Below are 16,101 nucleotides of genomic sequence, written 5' to 3' on the forward strand. Positions count from 1 at the left end.
CCGAGAACAAGTCGTGTAGTTCTAACTTGTTGAGATCCTTGGAAGCTCTCATTACCATTGTTTTGACGTCCGATTCTCTGGGTAGGCCTCTCATTACCTTTAATGCAATTTCTCTATTGCCAAAGTCTTTCCCAAGAGCTGAAAGTTCATTGACGAGGCTGCTGAATCGTTCATCAAATTCATTCATAGTTTCTCCAGCCCTCATCTTCATATTCTCAAACTTCTGCATGGCTACAGACAGTTTGTTTTCCTTTGTTTCTTCGTTTCTTTCATAGATCTGAATTAATTTTTCTCAGATTTCCTTGGCAGTATGGCACATCTTGATTTTCCTGAAGGTATTTTTGTCGAGTGTCTTGTATAAAATGTCCTTCGCAACGTTGTCAAGATTGGCTTTCTTCTTGTCCTCACTTGTCCATTCATATCTTGGTTTTTCAAGCATCTGAGGTGCACCTTCGGTGATAGCAATAGCTGGATTTGGCTTTAAGATCTTTAATGGACCATCAGTGATGACATACTACATGTCATCATCTTGAGCCGCAAGATGAGCGTGCATTCTGATTTTCCAATCATCGAAATCTTCTTTTGAGAACATTGGAACTTTGCTGAAATGAGCCATGTCTATTAAATATTTTTCAGAACAAGAATAACTCTGCTCTGATACCACTTGTTGAGGATCGGGTTGAGTTTAGAAGGAGGGATTGAATAAGCTCAATGGCCAATTTATTAAATTCTTTCGAATGATGTGCTAAAATCCTGTTAGAGATTTTAACGATTCTTGTTCAAGTATAAAGACCAGCAGATCACAAGATAATGTGCGGAAAACGATCTGTTGGTTAGTGGGTGAAAAATAATAAAGCCGAAAAGCAGTAGATAGCACAAGGTTTGTTTCTGGAAGTTCGAAGATGAATCTTATACGTCTCCCCTTCTTCTGTTTCCAGAAGGTATCACTAAAAGACTTTGGTGAATACATCACAACAATTGTACACACCCACTTCAACAGGACTTACCATTCGCCTATTGAAAATCTTAGCTTTACAACTCAACTTCTTGAATGATCTTAAGTTCTGGAAAAGACTCTTTTCCAGTTACAAATTCTTCTATCAATGAAATAGTGAAGTGAATAGCTTGAGAAGATATAACGAAAAATAGCTAGCACAATATGATCTCAATGATCAAGAGTATGCAATGAAGCGTGTGCTGCTTTTTCAGTGTTTGAGCTCTTTAGATAACTGAAAGTTCTAACAATGCTCGAATGATGTTTTTCAATTCAGATTTTTGTTCAATGCTGCGTTTTTTTACTTCACGAAATCCTTCATCTCCATATATAGGCTCTATTCAACGTTCAAAAACTGAACGGTTCTTTTCTTTTTGGTGGTTCAGCTTTATTGCTTAAAATGGACCCTGCAGAATACATCAAAAGTAATCAGTCGCAGTTCATACCAAAAATGGTATACCGTCTTAAATGTTCTTGTATAACATTTAATGCCATTTAATGAAACAATAAATACTGGTATCACGTTAATAGATCAACGGTAATATTTATAGACTTTGAGATACGCAAGATTCTGTTAGTGTATATTTCGAATTTTGTATCCTTCTAGTTCTGGTTTTAGCTAAGAAATTATTTAAGCAGGTTTTAGCGCGATATAAGTACTTCTGGTTTACAATATCTACTGGTTCTACTGGTTTTGAACTAATCCAACATCTACTGGTTCTACTGGTTTTGTACTTAATCCAACATCTACTGGTTTTTCCTTAGCATCTCCACAATAAATTTAATTCTAACAATATACTACATTTTAAATTTTTAATCAGTTATTTTTATTTATTTTTTGTCACGTTGCAAATTACAAGAAAATCCCGAGTATGCAAAGTTTAGATTGAGGGGACTCAAAAATTTAGATTTATTGAAAAATATATTTAAAGGTTCCATAGCAACTGGCTATTCTGCAATAGCACCATCAGAGGATCAACCAATTCATAATAATTTCAACGATGATACAAATGATTGGGATGTTCAGTTAGATGGAGAGTTTCAAAGTGATGTTTATATTAATGTTGAAAGCCAAGAATTTATGGAAAACTCAACAATGAGAGCTGACAACTCTATGCAGCAAAGGAAGAGAAAAAGAAGGGAGAGTGGGGAAAAAAGAGGTCTCATTGCCACTAGGTTAGCCGATCAACTTGATCGTGTCCTTCAAGAATTTGAGACTCAAAAGCCTATACACGAAACACCAAAAGATGATCCATGTAGCATTGAAAATTGTCTGGAGGTTCTTCGTAGTTTGCCTGGTATGGTGGTTGGCAGTGAGCAATTCTTCATAGTTACTAGAGTTTTGGGTAAAAAGCATAATAGACAAACATTTATCGGATTGAAGGACTCGGAACTGCAGCTTGGTTGGGCAAAGACATTCACTAAAGATGATTTGAAGCGTTATTAACATGAGTTATGTTTTTAGGAAAAATACTTGAATAATGCACTTGTTTTTTTCTTTTATTGATTGATGAGTCAACTTTACTAAGTAGTATGTTTAAATTTTTAATGCAATAATCTAAAACTTTCAATGTTTATTGTTTTTTTTATATATTTATCTTTATTCATATATTTTCACAGGATGTCTGCGAGTTCAGGCTCCACTATATCAGATAACTCTGATGCATCAAGTGATTCTGACATTTCCGTTGATTCTATTAGAAATACACATGTCTCTAAGAAAAGAATGGTTTTGTTATCCTTGTGTGGTGTTACGAATTATGTTTTGAAATATATTGTTAAAGAAAAATGTAGGACATCGTGGTTATCGGGTCTCAATGGGTGGTAGAGATATTGAATGGTAATGAGACACGATGCTTTGAAATGTTTAGAATGAGGAAACATGTTTTTTATAAACTATGTGACGATCTACTCCAAAAATATAGCTTACAATCAACAAAAGGAGTTGATATCTATGAAAAGGTGGGATTATTTTTGTACATGATGGGTCAACCTGCTTCAGTTAGAAATGTTCAAGAGCGTTTTCAACACTCGGGGGAAACTGTTACAGTTTCACAGCGTTTTAGAGTCCATATGGAAGTTGTCGAGAGATATCATCAAACCTATCGATCTTAATTTTACAGATGTCCCTGAATATATTAAGAATGACAAAAGATATTGGCCTTATTTTAAAGATTGTATAGGGGCTATTGATGGCACACATATATGCATTCGTGTTCCGCTTAGCAAGCAAATAGATTTCATTGGAAGAAAAGGGTATACTTCAACAAATGTTATGGCTGTATGCGACTTCGACATGTGCTTTACTTTTGTATGGGCTGGTTGGGAAGGTTCTGCTCATGATTCTAAAATTTTTAAAGAGGCTATGCGCAGAGAGAGATTGCATTTTCCACTCCCACCTGAAGGTTTGATATTAATATATCTTATATGTTTTTTTAAATAATTGTTAGATAAATATTTACACTTTAACTCTTATTTTTTGCAGGTAAATATTATTTAGTTGATGCAGGTTATCTTACTTTCAAAGGCTTTATGGAACCGTATAAATATACTAGATATCATTTATCTCAATTTCGATTGGCTCCAAAGTTCAGATCGAAAAATGAAGTATTTAATTATCATCATTCCAGTTTAAGGACGATTATTGAATGAGATGACTGATTTTGTAATAGTGTTTCGTCACGATTATAGTATCTGAATCCACGATACACAGTAGAACTATCAGCTGTGCTTGAAGATCTATACTCGGGACCATGACGTCCAACACCACGCCATACAGATGATGAAGATTCATTGTATCTATCACCAATATATTGAGACGACCCATAATCAAATCCACGATGTCTAATTCCATGTGTACCAGATGTTGAAAAATCAAATGATCTATCAAAAGAATCGTGTCTAGAATTATAATTACCCTGATATCCATATCCACCTGATTGATATCCAGTCGGATCATACCCAACATGCTGAGAGTCCCAATTGTAACTCATCGATCCATAATTATCCGTCATTTGAATTTGTCGATTTCCCCCCAATCCAAGACATCTTATATGTTCTTCGACACCCATGTATGGTTGAGTAGAATCAGCTGAATGTTTTTAATACATTTTTTAAAAAAATTTATATTTTCTCAAACCCACGGTTCCCGTTCCACCCCACCGTTCCCTCGCCGTTATAACGTTGAAGAACGGCGCTACAAAGCATTCATCGATTTGCCGTGGAACTTTGAAACGCCAATGACCGTTCCCGTTCCCGTTCCGAGACGGGCGTTTCGGCCGCGACGCGACCGTTCCCGCGAACCATGAATTTTTGAAGAAACTCCGATAGGGGACCTCAATCCTACAGTTCCTACTGCTCCAACTGGACCTGTTGAATTTATAGCCAGAGAAGAAGATTCATTTGAAGATATGCACAACAACCGGAAGAAACTCCAGTCGGAGACACTTCCACGACAGATCAGGCTACCCTCCTGAAGTAAATCCGGTTGGCTTTTCCCAAGCCCAACCCAAGTTAAATAATAATAATAATGTTAATATTATGTGAATTATTCTTATTTTATTTTTACAGAATTTAGTGCATCCGGTTCCTCCCACCAAGATACGCAAGTTCATATAGACATCTCCCATACATTCATTTGACATCGGTGGAGGAAATGACCAAGTTTTTTTGTTTTTTTGTTTTTTTCCTCTGATTTTGGCTTAGGCTAGAATGTTAGAACTCCCGATCAACTGTTTAGTGATGAAAAACCACACAATATTGCATCGTACTATGATTCAAGAAAAGACGAAGATAAAGTTGTTTTTCAATAGAAAAATCAAAAGTCAAACGTTGCAAAGATTTGAACATCAGAATTAAGAGCATTTATAAATTGAGATTGTCTTCATTCATTTGAGGATGTCGAACAAATTACAATCTATCAATTTTCTGAAGATTTTTGAGCAAACTTATTTGAATTATTCTTCAACCGTTCATAAGTCCACTCGTTCAAGTTTATTACAAATAATCAAGGATCAAACCGGAACATCTCGCAACTTCGCAAACTGTTGTTTAATCCCTGCTGAGAGTTGTTTGAATCTAAAGATTCAATTACTAAAGTTGTTGTATTGTTGTTTAAGTGACACTAGAGGTTTCAATTTAGTTAAATGATAAGTCCTAATTTAAGTGGGTTGTACAAACCGTTGTAAACCGAAGTCTTCTAGCACATTACTTTCTAAGTGAAAGAATGAGATACGTCGAAAGATTTAACTTTACTTTCGAACTTCTATAAAAACATTCTGCTTTGCTTTCGTAACCACACTTATCTTTATCCATGTTATCTTGTTAAAAGCTTAGTCTCTTGATTTTATCATCATCCAAATTCAGCCAGATCGTTCTACACTTTGAATTATTTTTAAAGTGGTCTAGTCACATTTGTCCTATCGAGAAATTGACTTTTACAGATTAACTGTTGAGTCCGATTTGATAAGGATATCAAACTTAAATATTTCAAAAATAATTCTAAAAGTTTATCCACCCCTCTAAATTTTTAACCGGTCCTAAAAAATCAAAACAATGACTTTTCCTTTTGTTTTTTATGACATCTATGCTATGTTTATTTTTCTATCAATAAGTACATAATAAATATTAAAAGAATTTTTAAAAAGCAACCATAAAGGAAATAACGATTTCAACTTTCAATCTAAATATAGAATTATTTTTTATAATTCATATAATATTTAATAAATATCCACGTGCTAGACACATAATTTTATCCATAAAACTACCAATTTTGTCAAAAGAAACCGTGTTTTTATTTTAGTTTTTCAAATACATACCCAATCCTTTTAGGAGTATTAATCTTAATTTAACCAAAAAGTCGGATAGATTTCTATTCAGAATCATCGTTATTTATTTATAAATATTCTTTCATTTTTCTTTTTCTTAAATATTTAAAATATATTTTGGGAGATGAATTTGAAATCAATGTATTTCGACTATAATTTTATTATTAATAAGATTAAATTTTAAATTCAATTATCTTACTTATTTACATATTAATTAAAAAATAGAATAAATTTCGAATGATATTATTACTAAATAAAATTAAAAATTTATTTTAATTAATATAAATATTGTATAAATATAAAACAGATAGATTTTAAATTTATGATTTTGATTATATAAAGAATAAAAATTCTTTTGAGATATTTCAATTTAATACAACCTTAATTCATTTGACTTTTTGTAAAAATAAAAATAGAATCTTTTCGCGACTTTCAGTTGGAATTTGGAATATCCTGTAATGTTGCTTGCAAAATCTGCTTCATTGATTGATTTTACAATAACAGCAACCATTGGATCACAGACGAGGTGGGCGGGCGATGTTGAAGGAATTCTTGTCTTTTACTCTACGTATCCTCCATCCGTTTTCACCTGAAAACCCAGCGATTCTTTGATATTTTCAAGATTAGATTAGATTTTTACCCTTTTATTGCAGAGATTCGAGCCAGTATCTGGTATTTTGATCGAAGTTATGATCCGATGGAAGCTGATGTTAGTTCTGACCATTCTCTATCTTGTTCCACCTTTCTCTTCTTCATCAACCCAACCTTCGATTTCGATAACTCCGAAAGTCATCCCCAAATCAGGCGACCCGATCACGATTACATGGTCAGGAATTGATTCACCGGTGCAGCTCGACTGGGTCGGCATTTATTCGCCGGCGAATTCGTCCAACGATAATTTCATCGGCTATGTTTTCCTTTCCTCGTCGCCCGGATGGGAATCGGGGTCGGGTTCCATCACGATCCCTCTAGTCAACTTGCGATCCGATTACCAGTTTCGGATCTTCCACTGGGACGCGTCCGAAATCAACCCGAAAAAGCACGACCACGACCACAATCCCATACCCGGTACCCGCCACTTGTTGGCCCAGTCGGAGCTGGTTAGTTTTGAACATGGCCGGGGACCGGAGCAAGTGCATCTGGCGTTGACCGGTCGGGTTGGGGAGATGCGTGTACTCTTCGTGACACATGATGGGAAAGAGAGTTTCGTGAAATACGGGTTGACCCGGAACAAATTGCTTAAGGTTGCAGCCACCCAGGTATCAAGATATGAGAGGGAGGACATGTGTGATGCTCCAGCGAATGAGAGTATTGGGTGGAGAGATCCTGGGTTTATACACGATGGAGTGATGGTTGGCTTGGATGAAGGGAAGAGATACTATTATCAGGTATATTTTAATTTGTCTTTGCTATATCCTTTTTCCGTTTAATTTGAACAAATTATAGAGCATATACTATTTATTTCTCCTTTCAAAGCAAGAATCTAATTTCGTTTATGTAAATCACCATGAAAGGTTGGTAGTGATTCTGGGGGTTGGAGCACAACTTACAGCTTCGTGTCACAAACTGGGGACTCGAGTCAAACGATAGCTTTCTTATTTGGAGACATGGGGACTGCAACACCGTACTCAACTTTTGTGCGTATCCAAGAAGAAAGCGTGGCCACTATTAATTGGATAAGCCGTGATATCGAAGCTATTGGTGACAAACCAGCCTTGATCTCACATATTGGAGATATCAGCTATGCCAGAGGCTATTCTTGGTTGTGGGACAACTTTTTTAACCAGATAGAACCGGTTGCATCCAAGGTTCCTTACCATGTTTGCATCGGCAATCACGAATACGATTGGCCTTCACAGCCTTGGAAACCTGACTGGTCTTATGCAGTTTATGGGACAGATGGGGGTGGAGAGTGTGGGGTGCCATATAGTCTTAGATTCCACATGCCTGGGAATTCCTCCGAGCCTACGGGAACTAGAGCCCCTGCTACAAGAAATCTTTACTATTCTTTCGATATGGGAGTCGTCCATTTTGTTTACTTTTCTACAGAGACTGATTTCCTTCCTGGTAGCAAGCAATATGGTTTTCTGAAAAACGACTTGGAGTTGGTAGATAGAAAAAAGACCCCTTTTGTTGTCGTTCAAGGACACCGGCCAATGTACACAACAAGCTACGAATCAAGAGATACCCCTTTGAGGGAGCGATTGCTTGAGCACCTAGAACCACTTTTTGTCAAGAACAAGGTGACACTTGCATTATGGGGACATGTACATAGATATGAACGTTTTTGTCCTCTGAATAACTTCACTTGCGGAAGTTTGGGCAAGAACGGGGAAGAGTGGAAGGCTTTCCCTGTGCATTTGGTGATCGGGATGGCTGGACAGGATTGGCAACCAATCTGGCAACCAAGGCCAACCCACCTCACTGATCCCATCTTCCCACAACCCGTGCGGTCCTTGTATCGTGGAGGTGAATTTGGGTACATCAGACTTGTTGCCAATATGAAGAAACTCACGCTATCTTACGTGGGAAACCATGACGGGGAAGTGCATGACACAGTCGAGATCATGGCCTCTGGCCAAGTCTTTAATGGTTTTGTGAATGCTGATGCTGATGCTGATGCTGATGCTGTTGCATCGAGGGGCGGATTGCAATCAACATTTTCACTGTATGTTAAAATTGGCAGTCTACTTGTTCTTGGAGCTTTCATTGGGTATGTCTTAGGATTCGTGTCACGCTTCAGAAAGAATGATACATGGACTCCAGTAAAGAACGAAGAGATGTAAAATATTGAGGATTTGCTGTTTGTAGCAGAATGTAAGTTGGTCTTCGAGGTGTCTGCGCTGTATCATTCAAATTTCATACTGCACTCAGGCCTAGACGCAGAGTTGTGTATGGTGCTCTATAGTCTATGCTTCCCTTCTCAACCTGAGGTACTTGTAAATAACGAATAAACTGCATTTGATACGACGGGGTTGTTCATCATCGATGTGCTGTTTCAATAGACTCGTGCAATTTCTGGCACGTTTTTAGCAAGATCACATTTGAGGCTGGTGCAAATAAATATGTGCCCGAACGTTCTTGGCAAGGGCCCGTGTTTGAATCTTGAATGTATTGATTGGTATCTCCTCTGTTTCGCTTCTTGTTATTTATCCTGTTAATTCTTCTCTCTGATTTCTTTTTCTTTTCCCTCTCTTGAGTAGGGTGATTTAAGGTCTCTTATGAAGAAAAATGATAATGATGATCAAGAAAGTGATTTCAATTCCATACGGTAATGTTTTTAAGAAATTATTTCATCGAATTTAACTTTTCCATTTCTTCTTGGTGAGAATAAAATAGACGATTATACAACCTTTTTGATTGCGACTTTCGGACAATGAGAAATGACATAAATTTTATTTGGAATAAATTAAAAAAGAAGTCTATATCACAGCATGATTAACTTAAAATGTAGTTCAAAAGAAAAAAAAACAGAAAAAAAAGAATAGAACGCACTGAACTAATATTCAAATTCATCATCCTCCTCCTCTGGATCCTTCTCAACCCTTGTCTTGTGACGAACTTTGCAAATTACCAAATTTTCCATCTGAAGAAAAAGAAAAAAGAAAGAAGGGTAGTCAGCAAATAGTGGATGCTCAACTAGTCAACTGCAAATGCTCAAAACTCGAATTTCCGAAGACTATTCATACAAGTACTTACTTCTTTGTTGGAAGTTAAAATAACAGCAGGGTTGCATCGATATTCAACCATCTTCCAGTAGGTTATTTGATCTCCATCAATGGGATCCTTTCCATCGGAGAACAAGAACTTGTTCTTGAATCCAATGACTTCATTATCTCTACAAATGGGGATGTTCTCTTTGGAAATTATCCAATTCCCACTTGGTGTTGCTCTTGCCGAAGTACCTCGCTCTATGCTTTGTGTGAAAAAGTGCCCTTCTTTCTCTCTTGCATACTTCAGTTGATCTGCAAAGTAAATGGAGGTAAATTCATCTACGAAAAAGTCTAAAAAAAATTGTATAATAGTTATATAGTTATTTACGACCCAAGACGCACTAACTTTACGTCGCATGGCGAGACTCGAGCCTTCTTGAAATAAGACAAACATGATTTTTTTAATAATGTGCATGTCAAAATTTAAAATTTGAGGTACCATAATGTAAATATTAAGAGAGGGTTTATCGATTAACTGGGAAAGATTTTAGTAAATCGTGATCAACATGCCACAAATGTACACAATACAATAGCAACTAAAAATTTTAACATCCATCTTTCAAAAGAATCAAAAAATTATTCGATATTCATACTCAAAACCCTTTTCCCAAAAAATAAGCAAAACACAGCACCAAACAAATAAAGCTAACAGTGAAAACCAAACACAAGATTTAAATAAACACAAGCAAACTCACCCAATGGAAGTTGCCATGGATCATATTTGTAGACATCAAGACTCATAATCAGATAGGTATGCAAAGGTTCACCCTTATACTTGGGAATCAAATAGTAATCGTATAACTCAAACTCCGTCGGATGAAATCGAAACCCCAAAGGCAAATCCAGCTCTCGAGTCTCCCCCATGGCTGATTTTCTCTGATAATGGAACAAGGCAAAGTTTTTTGTTTTTTGTTTTTAGATTTAGATTAGATTGAAGAGCATATTTTATAGGAAATTTGTTTGAGTCCTATTTGCACTAGGAGTCCAGAACTTGTTTGAGTTATAATAGAAGTAGGACTCCAATCCAACGAATTAGGAGTCCTTTTGTTTTGTGTTGGAGATTTGATTGGCCTATAGAGGGAAACTACTTGTTATTGTGAAAGGAAAATGAGATAAATATTAATGAACGCAAATCAAATAACGCACGATTCTGTAAATTGCACCTACCTCTTTCCTTATTCCCAAGGATTCGCTTTTATTGATTGATGATTGTTACTAAATTATCAAGATAGTAAAATCAAATTATATGTTTCTTGATAAAAATAATTTGTGTAACTTTGATAGTAACAAAGTAGCGGCAAAAACTTGTTTGAGACGGTTTCACAGGTCGTATTTTGTGAGACGGATATCTTATTTGGGTCATCCATGAAAAAGTATTACTTTTTATGCTAAGAGTATTACTTTTTATTATGAATATCGGTAAGATTGACCCATCTCACAGATAAAGATTCGTGAGACCGTCTCACAAGATATCTACTCCAAAACAGCAGTACGCGACATGTGAAATATATAATTTTATTTAAATATTTAAAAGTATTATGATTTGATTCTAATAGACTTTTTATATGTATATTATCTTCGAAAGTTGAAGAAATACAACAATTAAATAATAACAATTAATCAAATGAAGTAAATCATTAGAGGTGTCAATTCGGGTGGGTTGAGTCGGGTTGAGCAGTAGTACTATTCGAAAATTGCTCAACCCGAACCCAACTCGAATCCGAGCCAACCCCCAACCCCCAACCCGAACCTGAACCCGAATTAACCCGATCAACCCATCAACCGTATAACTCGATTTTGGATTTTTTAAAGAAAATTAAATAAAATTCAAATAATAATCATAATAATATTTTAATTTAAACATATAATAACAAAATCTCCCCCATATATATGATTTAAATTTGAAAGTCTAATCGTAGAAAAATAAAGTATATTTACTAAATCAAATAAACAATTATTTAAAAAATAAAAAATGTTCAAAATAAATATTAAATTATGAAAATTTATAATATAGATATACAAAAAATATTTTTTCAGACATAAAATATATAAAAAAATGTAGGCAATATTTATTAATTATATATATATTTTTTAAAAAATTAAATTTTCAAATCAACCCGGGTCAACCCGGGTTGACCCGAGTATTTATTAATCTAAATATATCAAAATACAATAAATAAAAATACATGATGACGATAAATCAAATATATTCATTTATTTATATAACATTTTTCAATTCGTGTGATTATAACATAATGATAGCTCTATCAAATTAATAAAGATATTTTTTATCCAAATACTATTCACAATGAAAAACAATAAAAATAAAATTAATAGAATAATGAATATTACTAAAACCAAAATCACAATATTTTTAAATGAAGTGCATTTAGCAATTGTCAAATAAAATTCTCTTAATTAACTAAATTATCATAATGATGTTAAAATAAAATCCCTAAACTTTTTATTAAGTTAAATATCAATTTTGTTTTTGCTAACTTTTAATTCCTTCCGAATTTTGTTTAATTTTCCCCTTTTTTTAAAATATATATTATATATATTCAATTTATATGATAATAGATCATTTAAAAATTAATAATGCTGATTAATAATTTCATGTTAAATAAAATTTTAAAATAATATCAATCAAATACATATGTGTAGTAAAACGCATATACGTAACATTTAGTTTAAAAATATCATATATAAAAAATTTAATTTCTAACAAATGATAATAAATTAGCACTATAATTCATATTTATTATAAGGATTATCTTAATTAAAAAAATTATAAGGATTATCTCATAAATTTAACAAAAGTATAAAGTAATTTTCATTTTTTTTAATTTCTCATTAATTTCTTTTTCTACGAATACAGTTGAAATAACTCAAAATAATCAAATTATATTGTAAATAAAATATTAGAAAAATTTGCAAAAGAGCATATAAAATCTGCATGCTCTCAATATCCATTTTAATTGAAAAATACCACAAAGAATGATATTTTCTGAAGTTTGATATGAGTATTAAGACATTAATTAAATCTCACAATTTATGAAATTAAAAATAAAATAAAGTATCATATTAATGTGTTTGTAATATTTGTCGTCCATTCCAACTAAAATAATGAAATAAAATTATTTTTATTTTCAATATCAATCTTTAGATCAAAAAATTGAAAAATCACATAAATAAATAAATAAAACATTAATGAAGTAATGATGAGTGAAATGGTAATTAAGTAAATTAACAATTCAAACTCATATCTCACCTAAATAAATAAAACATTAATGAAGTAATGGTGAGTGAAAGGGTAACTAAGTAAAACATTAATAAAGTAATGGTGAGTGAAAGGATAACTAAGTAAATTCACAATTCAAACTCACATATTTATAGATAGTATAGTCATCTAAATAAATAATTCACAATTCAATCTCACATGTTTATAAATAATATATTCACCTAAATAAATAAATAAATAAATAATTAAAACATTAATGAAGTAATGTGAATGAAAGGGTAACTAAGTAAATTCATAATTCAAACTCATCACATGATAGTATAGTCACCTAAATAAATAAAACATTAATGAAGTAATGACGAGTGAAAAGGTAACTAAGTAAATTCATAATTCAAACTCACATGATAATATAGTCACCTAAATAAATAAATAAATAAAACATTAATGAAATAATGTAAATAAAACATTAATTAAGTAATGGTGAGTGAAAGGGTAACTAAGTAAATTCATAATTCAAACTCACGTGATAGTATATTCACCTAAATAAATAAATAAATAAAACATTAATGAAATAATGGTGAGTGAAATGACTCTCGCCATATAACAAGTAAATTAAATTTTCTCTCAGTAAATATATTTCCAAGATTATTCATTGCTTCTACAAATAATTCATTTTCTAATGACTATATCTACTAAATACATAAATATTTTTCAATGTTGTGCAGAGGATCCAACCATGTTTTTCTTTTCTTTTTGGTCTACCAAAATAGAGAGCAACATGAGAGATTTTATAGGGGTAATAAGATGTAGTCATGACAAAAATATAGGTCCTGACTGAGAATAAAATAAATAGTAAAAATAATGATGACACACACATGCATATATACAATGATGTGATTGTGGCTCACAATTTTTCTCTGATTTTACGTCCAGAAACAACTTCATCGCATTTTACGTCCAGGAGTTAGCAGCTGCCAATTAATTATGTTTCAGCTTGCATGTCAAGGATTTCATTGTGTTTCTTCATCCGTATTACCTCAGTTGACTCCACTTGTATCCATGTTGAAGACTTCCTCTGCAGGGAATGGCTTTCCCCCAAAACCACGCCTTTTAAACTAGCATCTGGTGGTAGCACTAGTGACACTGTAGATTCCTTTGGAACTGCACAACCTGGTGAAGTTGTTTCGATCTCTTATATGTATTTTTGGGAGAGGGCCAGCGCAAAGAAGGGAGAGGAGTTGCCTATATTATGCAAGTTTGTTTTCTCATAAAACGTGTGATTCAACGGATGGTACCGAAACTTTGAAAAAACATTTGGTAAAACTCAAATTTCATTATCAAACTATGGAACCTCTCGGCCGAGAAACCACACAACAACAAATTAATACTAGAATCAGTACAAATTTTGTAATGACAAAAGAAATTTCTCTTAAAGCTATTGTTAGGTTTGTTGCTAAATGTGTACTACCTTTTGTAGGGAACCAACAAGGTTTTGTTGAATTCACCTACCTCGGTGTAGATTAATGTAATTTTTCTTGAGATCGTCGGTGAGATGAACATACCAAAATATTAATATTAAATATAGATATAGTATAGAACATAAAATGGTTAAGAGATTTCGCATGATATTTTTACACTACATGAAAAGTGTGGCCTTTGCCAGTCAATAAAATTGTCACAGTTTACAAATAACGATGGTTTTGCCACAGTTCACAAAGCGTCACGATTCCGCTCGTCGCTCAGCTAACCTACGACGGTTTTCATATTAATGTCGCTAAGTTATTGCGATGGAAAAATGTAAATTGTCACCATACTGCCCTGCTTAAATTTAACTGACTATACTTTAGTGACAAATTTCTAGTAAACCGTCGCAATTTGCGACATTATATTTACCACAAGATTGCACTAATAGTTTTTAACGTGATTCATTTTTAGTGATCCACAGCGTGTAAGGTTTCTTTCTACCTTGTAATTCTTTAACTGCTCAAGGTAGGGCATTTTGTTTTGTGATTTTGTTTATATGATTGAAGGCAGAGAAGTCCAGAGTATGAAGCTTTTCGTTATTTATGATTTATTATCCAGAAAACTGAGGACATTAGAAAGGATATATATCATTTGATTAAAGTAGGGTGGATGAAATAGATGGTGACATCAGGAGTCTTATGAGATATAAATATGTGTGCGATATAGAAAGAAAAATGTTATTAGACTATTGTTCAACCACCTATGCTTTGTGGCTAGGAATGTTGAGTCACCACATGACCACATATGCATAAGATGGCAGTAGCAGAGATGCATATATTAAGATGGATTTGCGGCAAAATACGAAGGATAAAATTAGGAATGAAAGAATTAAGAGGAATTTAGGTGTTTCCTCATAAAGCATAAGATTAGAGAGAGGTATCAAACTTGGTTTGGTCATGTGAAGAGGAGACCAAACATGGTCTCAATCCGACATATCTTAGATTGTCATGTTAATGGAAGGAGTAAAAGGAGGGTAGGCCATTGAAAATTTGGATAAAGGTTGTTAAGAAGGATATCATAGATTTTGGTTTAAGAGATGACATGTGAGAAAATCACTTTGTTTGGATAACTAATATCCATGTAGCGCGTTCGCAACTAGCGGGATGTGCTTTGATGATGATGATGAATTTGTTTATATGATATAAGCACAAGATCCCAAGAATAATCTCTAACATCTTTTATTTGTTCATTTTTGTATTGCAGGAGCCAAGGGACGAGGGGTTTTCTCTCCGCCCCAATTGTAAAGAGACATGATGCTGTTACCCTTCAGACAGCTGATGGCATAACAATTACAGTCAGTGGTCGCGTGGTGTCCAGTTTCTCTCTTCCATCTCTGTCCTCTGTTCTAAATTTTAGCTACGTGTTTGATGTGAAACACAACAGGATAACTGTTGCTATGCATTAATGATTTTCTCATTCGAAATCAAGAATGAACAATGATCCTTATTTGATGACTTAGTTTTCCTTAAGCTGGATCTGCTTGTAAATTAGATATATGGGATTGATATTAGATAGATATATTCTCATTAAGTTACTTAAGTCAGTTAGAAGTCCAGTAGGGTAGTTGGAATACAGTTGAGTAGATAGGTGCATATTAATAAATCTCAATGTACAATTTTTCAGTTCGGATTGTTCATAATTCAATGAGAAAGACTCCATACTCGTCTTCCTGATTTCCTTTCGACGACTGAATTTTGCTGGGGTGTTTGTACGCATGAAAATTGATGTAGAATGCCCTTGGCTTGACATAGTTCAGTGAAGGCAAGCTCTTTCGCATTATCAGTGCGAAGAGCTTTGATTCTC

At 33.8% G+C, this 16,101-nt stretch overlaps 2 protein-coding genes across 3 annotated transcripts; one reads left to right on the forward strand and one right to left on the reverse strand.

Moving 5' to 3' along the window:
- The first annotated feature begins 6,263 nt into the window (after positions 1–6,263).
- LOC142555279 (putative inactive purple acid phosphatase 2) lies at positions 6,264–9,087 on the forward strand. Of its 2 annotated transcripts, XR_012822365.1 has the most exons (3): positions 6,264–7,208; positions 7,335–8,941; positions 9,024–9,087. XR_012822365.1 is itself a non-coding variant. In XM_075666067.1 (2 exons), the coding sequence occupies exons 1-2, from the start codon at positions 6,510–6,512 to the stop codon at positions 8,604–8,606; spliced, it is 1,971 nt and encodes a 656-aa protein (XP_075522182.1). In that variant the 5' UTR covers positions 6,264–6,509; the 3' UTR covers positions 8,607–8,989. The 2 variants fall into 2 exon arrangements, 1 of the variants encoding a protein (XP_075522182.1); XM_075666067.1 differs by lacking the exon at positions 9,024–9,087 and having other exon boundaries at positions 7,335–8,989.
- LOC142555280 (NAC transcription factor 32-like) lies at positions 8,361–10,403 on the reverse strand. Its single transcript, XM_075666068.1, has 3 exons — positions 10,229–10,403; positions 9,520–9,785; positions 8,361–9,406 (listed from the first exon to the last, which is right to left on the reverse strand). The coding sequence occupies exons 1-3, from the start codon at positions 10,395–10,397 to the stop codon at positions 9,320–9,322; spliced, it is 522 nt and encodes a 173-aa protein (XP_075522183.1). The 5' UTR covers positions 10,398–10,403; the 3' UTR covers positions 8,361–9,319.
- Between the last annotated feature and the right edge of the window lie 5,698 nt (positions 10,404–16,101).

The sequence above is a fragment of the Primulina tabacum genome, chromosome 9, assembly GCF_025594145.1.
Source record: "Primulina tabacum isolate GXHZ01 chromosome 9, ASM2559414v2, whole genome shotgun sequence".
Taxonomy (NCBI): Eukaryota; Viridiplantae; Streptophyta; class Magnoliopsida; order Lamiales; family Gesneriaceae; genus Primulina; species Primulina tabacum.